At 39.0% G+C, this 14894-nt stretch overlaps 1 protein-coding gene across 2 annotated transcripts; it reads left to right on the forward strand.

The window, feature by feature from the left end:
* The first annotated feature begins 367 nt into the window (after positions 1-367).
* Positions 368-14894, forward strand: LOC140951055 (transient receptor potential cation channel subfamily A member 1-like). Of its 2 annotated transcripts, XM_073400282.1 has the most exons (11): positions 368-516; positions 2512-2893; positions 3800-4137; positions 4764-5037; positions 6194-6524; positions 7192-7394; positions 8108-8443; positions 9713-10526; positions 11732-11917; positions 12805-12980; positions 13991-14894. In XM_073400282.1, exons 1-11 carry the CDS (start codon positions 465-467, stop codon positions 14208-14210), a joined length of 3312 nt encoding a protein of 1103 aa, XP_073256383.1. In that variant the 5' UTR covers positions 368-464; the 3' UTR covers positions 14211-14894. The 2 variants fall into 2 exon arrangements, with proteins under 2 accessions (XP_073256383.1, XP_073256389.1); XM_073400288.1 differs by lacking the exon at positions 368-516 and having other exon boundaries at positions 2712-2888.

The raw sequence follows: 14894 nt of genomic DNA on the forward strand, positions 1-14894 counted from the left end.
TATTTTCCGAAAATTGACGTTGGCCGGGTGCCCCAGAGAATTGACCAAAAACAGTACTATCCTCGTGGCAAAGCCCAAGTAACTCCTCGAACTTATCTTATTTCCTTTAGTTAAAGACTTTTCAAAACTTTAAAACCTTGATGTCATGCAGATATTCGAACATGACAGACTTGATTTTGGCTTGAAAATATTATGTTATCGAGCATAAAAGTATAGGTAATAACTACTGGGAATGCCATTATTATTATTTTTTGACAAAAAGTCGGTTCTTAAATGGTTTAGTAATAGTTTTCTCATTGATGTATTTATTATTGCTCTGTTGACAATTTTATTATAAGACACGTGATTGGCTATAACAATTACATGAAAAAGATTGGAATTTGTCATGTCACGCAAAATCAGCGTAAGTGTGATCCGGTGTAGATCAGAAGATGAATACTGAACTCGTGTTAGGTTGAGACGCCATGAGCAGCTTGATGTCCACATATCGCTCTGTTGTTGACAAGAATGGCAAAGGTTTGTTATTTTACTTAGGTTAATCGTACATATTTAAATTATCGATGATTCGAACTTTATACGTCCGAGTGGCCAGTTCAGTCACTCGTTTGACTTGACGGCGACTGAATCGTGATCAAATATACCGATAGTCCAAGACTAAAACTGCCTAAAACAACTGTCTTGAACTCCGAGCACACTAAATTTCTGCTCTTCAGATTAAACTAGTAGTCGTGGACGCTCACGTACCCGCCATATGGGATGATCGCTGATTGCTTTTCAAAGTTGAAAGATGCGACAATATTAATATTAATTCAAAGATTCAATACTTTGATGTTTTTCCGTAGGGATGAAGTTTAAAGGTGATTTCTTAATTGAAGTAAAATGAACATGTTTATTTCACGATACATTCCAATCATCTTTCTTGAGCCCTGGTTATTTGATGTTTGATATTTCTACCCATTCAATAAATATACTCTGACTGTTAAGCCACATGACGTAATTACTTAATCATACTAGGGATAATTACTCTGCATGTCACCTTAACGACTGAACGCCACTGAAAAGAAAAGTCAAAATAGCAACAAACATAGCCTAAGAAGGTCGATCAGCAGTCAAAACAATACAATAAGGACATCAATTTTTTATGGCAAGGATTCCTAAATGTTGTAGATTTGACCCTTACTTAGGTGCGAAAAAATAAGCCAGTTTCTTAGTGACACGTGTACTTATTACATCATTTGTAATTTCCACACAATATAAGTCATTTCTCTATAATTCGCAGAGGTTTTGGGGTGAGGGGAAGGGGCAGGCGGGTTATGGTGTCAAGAAAGCCTTTGTGGAGACGACTATTTGGAAACAGAACGTGTTTACACACAGACTGCACAGACTGTTAATCACGATTTGTTAAAGTAAACCAATCACACTATTCTATAAATAGTCTGGATTTCTGAGTGTTGGATCAATATATGCACTTACTTTAGACAGCTCCGGCTTTAGACGACAGTGTCGTAGCAGGAAAGGCATAAAACAAGCAATGCATCTGGCCGCAGTTGCGTTTTTAGCTGTTCTTTTTTTTCCCCATGTAAGGGAATCCAAGACATTCTTGGATTCTGGATTCCACGCCGTGGATTCCGGATTCCAAGTACTGGATTCCAGTGATTGTCAGTGGAATTTGGGATTCCAATCGTTAGTCGGATTCCGGTTCCACAAGAAAAAGTTTTCCGGATAATCGGGAATCCGGATTCCTTACAAATGGCAATTTGTAGTTTAGTTTTCTACCAGTCTGGACAATAAACAAGGCCAAATGACCAATGTTTTACACGGTATTGTTAATATTAAATTTTCTTTTTATATTCAAACTTGAAAGACAATTTTATAATTTATGAAACCAGCTCCACGATTATTGATTTGGGCAAAATTTGATATAGAATGTTTTGATTATTCAGTCACGGAGAAGGAAAAAAATATGTACACACATTATTAGTGGAATATAATATGATTAGTTCTTTTAGTCCAGAATTACTTTCATTGGCATACTCATTCAAAATAGTCCACAAAAATATGAATATCTCGTTTATACTTTATATTGTCCAAAACAATATTGTGATGAGGAATACTTTTATGTTTATGATATGGCACTTACGTAAGAAAAATGGCAAACTATTGTCAGGAATGTATCATCTAGTATTCCTGAGAAGACAGGTGCCTTGCTTCATCTGCCTTGAGTGTCTCTTTAAGTGTTTACATTGTAAAAATTGTACTGAAAAAATGTATATGTTTCGAATGAAAGTACACACACACAAAATTATATATACGTGTGTAGTATATAATGTATTAAGAAAAACCGGTGGTTTATACTAGAGGGAGACCGTTTTGGACATTAATGATCATTGGAGGTTCAATGAAGCGGATCAATGGCAACTGAAGATTCAGGTCTTGCAACTTCCATCATTCACGCAAAAGTACATACACGTACACCCTATAACGTATTTGCCATGTTTTGTCATTCATCAGGTAGTCCCAAACCCTCCTCTGGGGGTACACAACGTAGCAATACCTCTCTGTCGAAAGTGCGGCCATTGATTTACGGTGACACGCTCGAACTCATTTCGAACCCAGGAAGCACCAAATCAAGTCGTAAACCTATTCATCCAATTGATAGCCGCGATGTTCAAGCCTTTGAACCAGTCAAATCTGGCTTGCCCCTTTACTTTGCAAATGGTGCCTTAGAAGAAATGGCGGATAATTTAAACACCATTGACCGCGATGGACTATCTGCTCTTCATCGAGCTGTTCGTGTTAATAATATCCAGGATGTCAAAAATATGCTGGATTATGGGGCGGATGTTAACTTGAAGGACAAAGATGGTTTCACGCCAATTCATACTGCTGTAAGGTATCTGCGATTAATTAATTAATGTATGGAGCAAATAATAGAACACTGATACATTTCATATATATGTACGAGCTGGGTTGTACCCTTGTCATCTGGCATACTAAGGCGCATAGTGCTTATGTGCGTACTTAAAAGATGGAGATTGTTAAAAATAAATAATTAAAATAAAAAGAGGGAGCAAGAACAACTGAAAAAAGAAACATTCTCTTATCTATCTCCCCTTTAACTGCTTTAAGAAAAAGTGTTTTCCTTCACTTTTTCATACTGCCCTTCGACAAAGAAAGATAATTGATTGACCTCACCCGACCGATAAAGAAGAAAATTTTTTAAAATCCCTCGCAAGGTAAATGATTAAGGAAACGCCGCGGGTAGGTTGGCTTAGCAAAACTGTGAGTTCTGCGTGACTTCCTAGATGCCCCCTTGGCAATCACCTAGATACTTATTTCATCGTTGTCGCTCTCTGCGTTTGTGCCTTTCTGCTCTCCTCTTAGTTACGTGGGATTAAAATTATGTCCCCAAACTAGGGGCTGTTCATGTGAGTAACTTTGTCATTCCTTCAGGAATGGGTTTTGTTTCAGAATGGCCCTATTTTTGGAATCCGTTTTTATCCTGGTCAAAAAAATACGCTGTCTTCCTTGGTTCCAATTTTTTTAGAATTCTAAAAATATCCCAAAAACGTGACACAACTCCTTTAAGAACTACTGAAACGAGCCTTGGACTCAAAAATTGAAACTGTTTTTAGCCAAATATAAACAGAAAGCCAGCCTTTGCAGTGTGCCTTGTCTACTTTTTCGCACTCTTCAGTTTGATTTATATTTTTGCTGCCTACTGCTGTTACAGACTAGATGGGGAAAATATGCAGGGTTGATTCTCATCGTACTTTCGCAAATATTTTATTTATTTAAGGTTCGAAAGAACAGAGATGATCAAGCTTCTGCTTGAAAGGGGAGCGGACCCACTTAAAGCGACCGAAATTCAAACGTCACCACTGGATTCAGCTGTACGTACCAGCCTCGTGGAGATATGTGTTCTTCTTCTTGAAGACCAAAGGGTGAAAAATTACCTAAACCAAGGAAATTTAAAGCCCTTGCTTCTAGCCTGTTATGAGGGAAGGCGAGAAGTTTGTGAGTTGCTTTTAAGGTATGGAGCCGATTTCACCCGCACGGTATTTGGGGGAAGCACTCCTCTGCAAATTGCAGCTTTTCAGGGACATGAAGACGTGTGTGAACTATTCATTGAAACAGGTAATATAACCTATGAAAAAATGAAAATTGGTAACGGTTAAAAAGATGGGTTAAGAATAATCTAGGGATAGTGAAATGTTTTGGTCAGTTAAAAGTTATAATGAGTATAATTTATGATTGGCTGTTCTAGACTGAAATAGCCTAAAAATTATCCGAGAAAACGCTTTTGAGTTGGAGCTAATCGTCCTTCGAACAACTGAGCTCCGTTGAATAAATGGGAAATATGATACATTTGTGCTTATATTTGTCCAACAATCAAGCGGGCCCCATCCTTAGGAAACTGTTAATTTAATTGCCATTTTTACATTTTCAGGCTTAAATTTACAAAACTTTTCGCACTTCCTTTTTCTGTTCAATGATCATTTTCACCGAGGCCATAATGAACCATGTTTACCCCAAAATTTTACTTAACCTCTGTTGCAAGGTATGACGTCGTCCCAAGAGAAATCCCAGACAATATTTCATATGCAGAATTGGTTGTGGTGGTTAGGGGAGGGGAAGTAAGCAAGGCGCATTTTGGTCTCTGTGAAAAAGGTCGATACATATATCCACTTATCATGTTAATTTCTTAGCTTTTGATAATGATGACATGAAACCAAGCGCCTTAAATTTTTTTGTTCAAACAGCATCCAAAAAGCTGCAAGACCTTGGTGGATTTGTGAATTCAAAAAACGCAGAAGGCAACACTCCTCTTCACTACGCCTGTATCGGAGGCCACCTGGGAGTGGGAGAACGTTTACTACGACACGGCGCGGATCATAACGCTGTTAATTCTACAGCATCTGCTTCACCGCTCCATTTGGCGGCAAAACACGGCCACTTTTCAATGGTACAGCTACTTATACTGTATAATGCAGTTACTGACAACAGAGATGGCAAACTAAGGACACCGCTACATAGGTATAGTGGGTTGGGATTTATTTTCAGTGTTATTGCGGAAATGAAAGTTTTAAATTATTCTCAAAAGTAGTTAAAAAAAAAAGCGTCTTTTGATAGGAGTAATGCTTATGTAAACGTATGGAAGAATGTCCAACCAATGTATTACTAACTTTATTATTTCTATTATTTCTATTATTATTATTATTATTATTATTATTATTATTATTATTATTATTATTATTTTATCATTAAATTGATTCAATATGTAGATTAGACATTGATAAAAACGAAGCTCCCATAAAGACACTCAATAAATTTCAAACAATTAACTTAAAGACATTGCAAAGAAATCCATACTTAAATTTTAAAGGAGCAGTGTCACGAAATTCAGCCAAATTAGGAAGTTACAAAGTGCCCGTTAAATTAAGAGAACATAAAAATAACCACTTAAAACCTTAAAGGAAGGTTGAAATAACATAACAGAAACAACAGATGCCACAGATGGGCAAAACTGTAGAAGATTAAAACGGATTGAAATGAGGGTTTTTGAAAACTGTTCAGCCTAGCAGTTTTTCAACGTTGATCCTTACTGCTTGCAACTTCAAAAATAATGCTCAGGAGACATATTTGTTTGTCTCGGATCTCTGATTTTGTCATTTACATGTAATGTCTTTGCTTACTTTAAGTTCCATAGCGATTGAGGGAGAGTGATTGGCAAAATTAAACAAAATGAACTGGACTGCCGTGACACAGCCCCTTTAAGGTGCACCATTTCCCTTTTGTAAGAAGAGCTGGGTGAGTTTGGGGAAAAATATCTGTAAGTAGACCTGGAACGTGCAAAATCTTGCATCGAGTTAAGAGTCTTATATTTACACCCCGGACTCCCATCGCCTGGCTCCTACCCACAGGCGCCCACACTAGCTACATTGGCCTTCCTGTGATGCGGACGGATGGGCGGACGCCTGAGCTTACTACCAAAGTTTTCTTGGGTGAATATATAGGCTTATATGGAAAACCATATTTCCATACTTTTGGGGTTACGTAGCTAACGGGTATCATTTTTACAATAACCATATTCAAATTTTTAGATGCAAATTTACTCGAATAGGATTTTTTTTATCAGTGGATAACACACAGGCGTCCAGCAGTAGGCTTTTAACTCTTATTTCATTTCTAGCGCAGCAGAGTTTAATTACAGTCAAATAGTAAAGTTTTTGATCGAGTGCGGAGCTGATTTAGAAGCGAAGGACATTTTGGAGATGACACCTTTTCTAATGGCTGTGACGCGTGGAGCTGTGGAATCTGCCAAGATGTTGGTAGACCATGGAGCGGACATTTTTGCAACTGACTCTTCATTAAATAGTGCTGTTCATTTGGCTATTACGTACAAAAAACCTGAAATGTTGAAATTATTGATAGAAGTGGACAAAGATCGAGTTTTAGTTCAAATGAAGGACAAAGATAAGAGGAATGTGCTTCACCTTGCCTGTGGACAGGACAATTCTGAGGTATTCTTCTGTTATTATTTCGTTAACTTTGTCATCAATTTATTTATGGTATATTAATTTGGACGAGAGAATAGGCAAAACTGTTTTCTTTAGGTTATCATTTCACCTTTTAGAAACTAAGGTTAAGGGTTCCACAAGTGAAGAAAAATGTTGAAAATTTCTTATACCATAGAATACCACACATTAATCTCCATAATTTACAGTCATTGCCCTGGTCCAGAACATGAGGTATGGAACCGTAAGGTAACTATTTTCTAAGCGTTTCTCCTCCCTTGTTTTTGCTATTGGTAACGCGGCACTTGAATTAAACAGGCCACTTCCGAGTTCCAAAAACCCTCACTTCTTGTGAAAATGAGTTTTATTTGCACGAGAATGAAAAATGATTTCCATATCAAAGGCTGAGCACCTACCCTCGTTTTGAAACAGAGGCCAGGGGGAAATCGGAAATGGCCTAATCCTCCCTCTCTGTTAGCCTCCCTCTCTGTTAAGCCCCCCCCCCCCCCGCCCTCTAAAACGTGCTTGAAATAAATAAGTCACCAGGGTAGAGGATTACGGTATTTATTTTGCATTGGGCACGAACCTCATCAAAAATAATAAAACAAAAACATCGTTTTTTACGCGTTTTTTTTTAATTGTATACTTCTCGGTCTCGAATTTTCTTTTTAAGATGTTGACAATTCTTCTGGAAAATAAAGTGTATGTAAGAGGGCGTGACATGCAGGAGAAGATACCCATTCACATCGCAGCTGAGAATGGTTCACTAGATTGTGTGGTGACGCTCGCCAAATACCCATTATTTGCAAGTTATGTAGATCAAAGGGAAGCTCGTGGAATGACAGCTCTTCATTTCGCCGCCAACAATAAACACGCGTAAGTTATGAAGAAACAAATACCCAAAATCTATACAATACTTTGCGTTTTTCCTGCTTATGCTCTCTGGGGTACAGGGAAGACACTGAGCGCAGAGGAGGGGGGAACTTTGGAGTTAGCATTTGTTACCTAACTTGGTGTGATTTGTAACTAGTTGGCAAATCCATACATCCGGCAGGAGACTGCGTGTATACTGTTTACAAACATTGTTTTTTTTTATTTGAATTTGTAACGAATGAAACAAAATAATCTTTTGTTACAAAAATTCTATGGGCTTCTGGCTGACCATTGATATCAATAGGTGACCTCTTGAGCTTGTTATGGTTTGGTTTCCCCATGAAGGTCTCAGGGCAGGTGTCAGGGAGGCTGGTTATTTTGATTCAAAGGTGCTTTCAAACAAAAAAAAATCATATAATCCCGTACTTAACCCCGGAGGTTTTCCCGGACGTTTCTAAGACGCCTTAGGGATAACGTAACTGGTCTCCCCCCCGCCCCCCCCCCCCCCCCCCCTTGGGATCTCACCCACAAACTGTCATTTTCTCTTATATTTTCCCTTTGGGCAAGAGATTCCACCAAAACTGATTTTTTAGCCAGCGATACCCCATCCCTGCCTATGAAAGAAGTAACGGCCAAAGTGTACCTTAAGCCTTGGCTCATGAACATATTTTTATTTTTTTTAATTGTGTTTTTCCTGTTGAAAATTTTGATTTCAGAAAGACGTGTGAATTCCTGATTTCAAAGGGTGCGGATGTCTCAGCTAAATGCATGAACAATGAGACGCCTCTTCACTTGGCTGTGACGGTGGGATCCTTAGAGACAGTCATTGTTTTAATGAATCCCTTTTTGCCGAGTACACTGGAAGAGAAGGACAGTGATGGAAACACTCCTCTTCATCTCGCATGCAGATACAACCGCCTTGATGTACTGCAGTTTCTTTTAGACAGAGGTGCTGACGTCACAGCCAGAAATGAGAGAAATATGACCTGTATAGATGTAGCGATCGAGTGGGAAGCCGAGCAAGTAGCAAAGACACTTGTGAAACATCAAAGGTACATTTTAAGAGAAATCTGTTAGAGACATCTCTCATATCCAACCCCGGTGGGGAAGGGGGTATTCCGGATTTCAAGTGACGGGGATGATCGAAGGGGGCGAAAATCAAAACCCAAAAAAATCCGTAGGGCTTCCAACAAAACCCCAAAATATTCCTGGACCAAAAATTAACTCCCAAACATCCCATGCCGAGTTTCCGAGCCTTAAAAACCGCAGCCGCAGAACTACGCGGCCGGGATATGCAGGTACTACCAAGAATCTTCGTGTTCGTATTAAGCGGGTGTCCGTAAAGACAGGTTTGACTGTATTGGATAATTCTCTGTTAAACGCACTTACAGGATACTTTCCTAAAATATTTCAGCTAATCATTTAACATATATATGTTTATTAGCCATAATCAAACCGAGGGGACTGCGTTCGGCCACCAAGCGGTTCCCAGTATCTGCAAGCTGTAGTCATTCATTGATGCTGAAACGAAAAGTACCAAACTTTCTTGCTGTAAATGCTTAAAGAATCATATCAATTTTAACTGTCTTGACCACTCGCCGCCGCCCCACGGCCCGTTTTTTAAAGCTAAATCCAAAAAGAGAGAGCAAAGATGACATCTCTTTGATTCATGGCCTACTTCGCATGTTATCAAGAAAAAGAAACTTTTTTGCCATATTTGGAAAAGATATATAAAAGCTCCAAGTTTCGTTAAGGACGTAGGATGAGATCGCGCCGCCAGTTTATAAGTAAATTATAACCTGGGTTTTTGGTTTTACTCAGTCCATTAGGGAAAAGTTGCTAGAATGATGCGGGTTTATTCTTCTTGTCTACTTCTGCAATTTTCTTTTAGTCCTCAGGTTTTGCCCCATCTTTGGCCTATCATGATCAGATCTTATTGAAAAAAAGATTTGGTACTACATAGTATGCTTGTTTTCAAGCTGACAGCCCATGCCCCGTACAATGACAAATACAAAAGGAATTAACGTTTAATGAGTGTTTGGAAATCAGATGAAAAACTTGTCATTTTTGCATCCTTGATTGATCCTTCTAAAATCATTTTGTTTGAGAAGTAATATCAAGTATTCGACACAGTGTTTCATCACCAGATCATTGACCTCAAAGCTCGTCAGAAATACTCCGCTGCGCGTTGTATTTTCAACTCTCCTTTCAACAGATGAAACACCGAGTCTTCATGCTTGATATATTACTTATAGCACTGACCACACTTTCATTAGAAGTTTCAGTAGTGGTAAGACTAATATGAAATTTTCTCATTCTAGGTGGGAGGAGGTACTCGAAGGTTCTGCATTTAAGAAGTTAATAGAAAAGCTCCCAGATGTTGCAGAAATTGTTCTTGATCAATGTGTCACCTACAGTCCTTTGCCCCCATCGCACGAGGACTTTACTGTCAAGTTCAACATGAGATATATTGATCCGTACACGTATTGTTATAAATATACTGACTTCCCCCCTGCAATCATGGCCAAACATAAGCGAGAAAGACTGTTGAATCATCTTGTTACACAAGTGTTACTTCGTGTGAAGTGGATGAAACTTGGAAAGTTTGTTACTATTTTTAATCTTGTTTTTTTCGCCGTTTTTGTCATTCTCTACTCTATTTTCATTTTAAATGCAAGATCTAGAAGTACATTGCTGTCCGGGAAAAAGGCTGAAGAACTAAATCAAACATCAGAGCTAGGAATAGCAACTCCTATCGTACTTCTTGTTTTGCTGCTTTCCCAATTTATAAAGGAAACGATTCAACTTACTTTGATGCGATTGGCCTACTTCCTGGACCTCTCAAACTGGATGGAGTCGGTAATGTTTGTATTGGCGTTGATTTTTATCCTTCCATTCATATTTGGAGAGAATGTCAAGGCTGTATACAGTGAAACAGTACAGTGGAATTCAGGGATTGTTGCTCTGCTGCTATGCTATGTCAATTTGACATTAGCTATCCGTCGATTCGGCGAACTTGGTTTATACGTGACAATGTACATTGAAGTGCTCTGGACTTTTATTAAAGTAATAACCTCCTTTCTCATCACTTTGATCGGTTACTGCTTGGTGTTTTACGTGTTACTGAAAGGCCAGGTAAGAACTGTACTGGAAAGATCGAAAGTAAGCATTATTGACCCCTTCTTTAGAGATAGTAATTATAACAGGGAGCTTGAGCAAAGGCGTTTTTGAGCGACGCACGTCAATGGGAAGTCGATTTATTGCATTCTTTTGCCAGTGATTTTGCCCAAAATTTCATCTGGGTGAAACACCGCTTCTATGAAAGTAAAAATAATTAGCAGTTCATATTTGTTAGCTTAAATATATTAAAAAAAAAAAAAAACGCCTCACTTCCCATTGACTATCGCCTTTGCTTAAGCTCCCTAATAACGTAATTGCATGCGGTTCCAAATGACTATCTGTCTCCCTTCGAACACTCGTGGAAGATAAGTCACGTGTTTTGCATAGCGCACTTATGCTTGTTTTCTGGTGCTGGGGCTATTTCACATGATCTTTTTTAACCCTCTTAATTTTTTCCACTTTGTTATAAGCCAAATTAACTAAGCTGGCATGCGCCATTCGTTCACTTTAACCAATGCGTATATAGCCCTACTGGGTACTAGTCTCACTATCATTAAGGGCACGTGCAGATGTATTTAGGTCCACCTCATTCAAATGCATTGGTTCCGACGAAGGAAATACCTGTCGATTGAGTTTTTCAGTTAAGACAAATTTAACGTCCCCTGCTGGAGATAAGATCGCGAGCAGGTCATTTTCACGAAGACGACATATGACTAGAACTACCAGAATCTATTTCCTTTTTTTCTCTGTTATAAATTGATCAATCCCGCTGAGGTTAAAAAAAAAACCGAAAGCCTTTATTTGCACAAGGAAACAACAAACTGAAGCATTCTGGTAGTTGTAAGGCAATATTGCGTCATCGTGCAATTGTCCTATTCAGCGGGTCACCCGATCGGCGTGAGGGGCCTTCTTCCGCGCTGTTTCAAGACCCAGAGCGATCGGGATCGGAGACGAGACCTCCCGCTCTGCAGGCCAGATTTCTACCGGTTGTATTGACTGCGGGGGCGTCGCTACCCGTACGGTTGTTTGCACGGACGAAGCTGAACAAATGTCAACTGAAAAAACTGGGTAGGGTTGACCTGTTAAATGTGCGCACCTCTGGAACATTCCTAGCTCCGCCCCTAAAGCGTACTTGGCATTGGACCCTTTATCCTAGAATAGAGGTGATATCTGACAAAGTACCTTATTAACGACGAATGATCTCTTTTGTCACCTTGCAGGGTAATTTCTCCACCTTTTTGTTTGCCATGGGAAAAATCCTCGTCATGATGATTGGCGAACTAGACTATACTGATATTTTGGTGGTCGACTGGTCCAATGAAGCCACGGTACCATTGCCTATGATCACCATTGGACTGTTCTTTCTTTTTGTCTTGACAGTCTCTGTTGTACTGGTCAACCTGCTGGTAGGTACAGCGAAACTACGTTTGTCAAGAAGGGCAACTTTAATCAAGACTCTTTGTACCGATGATATTCTTAAGTGACAATCTGGATACGGTTCGGGTGTCAACAAGTAGGGTAGAGTTGTTATGACGGGTGACCCGACGGGTGTTGAGACAATGGAAAAAAAAATAGAAACGCTAAATAAAAAAAAAATACATTTGGAATCCGGCATGAACAATTTTTTTTTTCGTTTCTTTGTTTTTTTTTTTAAGTTTAAGTACAATGCTTCCTGTGACGAGTTTTGGTCACGTCCCCGTCACCCCACCTTTTTATTGAATCGCATAAATCTTGACCCCATTTTGGCAGTTTTTCTGGCAAGTGGCGAATATCCAAATCGCGGATTTCAAATCGCCCTTTTCTGAATTTATGAAGCAGTTTCCAGTCATGTGAGGTCGCAACATGTGATATAATTGAGCTGAGACAACGTTGGTCTGCGTCGAAATCTTCAAGTTTCAACGCTTCCATTTCTGTATGATATCAGGGCAAACACCTTAACAGCCCTCACAAAAAACTGGTTAAACGTCAAAATTGGATAACATGTGCTTACTTGGAATCACGAAATCAACAGCCGTCTTGGTTTGAAAGCAGAGGGAGTGTTACAATATTTTTAAAGTACTATTCATCATGCAAAGAGTTCTGAGACTAGGGTACTTTAGTTTGTAGTCTTTGTTAGAAAACGTCCAGGAATAGAGCCCTGCGGTACTCCGTGCATGATTTGAAGTGGGCTTGATAGTTTGTGTCTAATGTGCATACATTTTGTATTGTAAGAAGCCTAATAGAAGTTCACTTAAGTACGTATTACTATCATTATCGCCATGGAAATTATTGAATTTTGTTTCGTGTTTTGTAGGTTGGTTTGGCAGTTGGAGACATAGATTCTATAAAAAGGACAGCATCTTTACGATCTTTAATAGATCAAACGTTAATTGTGGAGAAGCTTTTAAAATACTACCCGAGGTTTGTTCTTCGACATACACATGACAGCGACATGGAAATAAAGCCAAACCGTAATACTATGGTCAAAAGGTGAGAATGCAGTAAATTTGTCTACTGCGTAATGGTATCTACATAGACAGCTGTTTTTTGGGCTTTCAGTACTATCCAACGTTACAAAACTTGAAATGTTCATCAATCCTTGTTGTATCCTCGAAATCAATTCAACCACCATCCATTGTAAAAGGAGGAAAGGTTGTTGGACCTTTTCATGTAAACATAGCCAGACAGACACGCTACAGCGAAAGGGTAAATATGCAAGTACGTTTGTCTAGTACTTCTGATTATACATCTACAAAGACATCACGTTTTCTTGGTCGTGTAGTGCTATTCAACTTTAAAAAATTTAAATGCACAAATCTCGTTACTTTCTCAAACGTAATACTCCCACCATGGAATGTAAAATAAAGAGGAGCTGTTGAAACTTTTGGTGTTGCCAAAGGATGCATTTTTGTTTTGACCTAAAGCATATTTAGACTGTTCACAGTCCCTAATTTTCTTGAGATCGTCGAGATCAAGCGCTCACCGTCACTGGTAGCCATTTTGTAATTGGTTTCAAATGTACCGAGGGAAGGGTGTCGGCTTTTATAGCGGTAGGGAGAGCGAGGGGAGAAAATTAAAATTCTCTCCTTCTCCCAAATCATCCCCTCCTCCCATATGCTGGACACCGTCAAAATGGCCGCCTGTAGCATTAATCGCTCTCGACGATCTTACAGGAAAATAGGGCGGTGCTAAAGCAAATTAACATGAGATATCTGATAATCACAGAAATCGATTGTCACCAGCGAAGGTCCCGTGGTTGTCCGTCTAATACAGGTTTCACTGCATTCTAAAAAACAACAACAACAACAACAACAACAACTTCACATACCAGGTAGTTTAGAAACGACTTTTTTGTTCCCCTGTTAACAGTTTTACTGTACACCACTAATACTTGGTCGCGGGATCACGATCAACGGCACTTTGAGCATAGCTTTGAACAAAAATTAAAACATTAGTTATTGATGTAGAGCTTTACAATAATTCTTCTTTTAATTCCAAAGGATTGTTCTGGCTGGCAATGATCTTTCAGATGGAGATTTTATGGAAAAGCTTCTCAATTACAGAACTGGAGAAAGCAGTCCAGGAGACGAACTTCACGGAACTTGCGAGAAATTGAGACAAGAAAAGCAAGAGGAAGCCATCCTTAAACTACAAGCCATAGTAGAAGCACAAGGCGAAATTCTCAAGGCGATTGCCGATAGGTTAAAAATTACTGACTAGGATTAAAATTTAAATTAATCAAGAAGCTTGATCTTTTCACACAACAATACGCGGGTTTTACATAAACATATCTGGAGTTTCTATTTCATCGTCAGCGAGTTCGCGCTCCTAAAAGAGAGAAATGTCAAGAGTGAAAACTTGAGATAGAAATCTACCAATCATGATTGAGGTTCGAAATACACCAATTACAAGTAATCACAGATCGTTTAAAGTCCTGCACAGCACATCGACAGCATAACCTGAAAAAATGAACCAGCGGAGCATTCAACACGTTGCGATCAATAACAAAGTGAGCGTCGCGCGGAGAGAAAAGATAAATCAGGTCCATCATATGCAAACCATGGTCAATATCACCTCTTGTCATACCTGAAGTAGATTTGTGAATTTATTTGCAATGGTTTACAATTGCTTCAGGTAAACGTGAAAGTGGAGCTCTGCTTTTAAAGCTTGATAAAGTGAGGTTATTTTATGAACAACAGCGTATTGATAAATCACAAATGGCTCGATCGAGTCTCGAGAGTTGTACATCCATTCACGAAAAGAGCCTAGTCGTGTACGCCGCTTGGTGTACCGCATTAGTAAAAACCCGGTGGTAAATGGGATACTGAAATAAAACAAAGGTAGCGAGAATCATTGTTGTGTAACAATGCGTTTGTAAAATTCCGTGCCTTTTTCTGTCTTTCA

This window comes from Porites lutea, chromosome 1 (assembly GCF_958299795.1).
Source record: "Porites lutea chromosome 1, jaPorLute2.1, whole genome shotgun sequence".
Lineage (NCBI taxonomy): Eukaryota > Metazoa > Cnidaria > Anthozoa > Scleractinia > Poritidae > Porites > Porites lutea.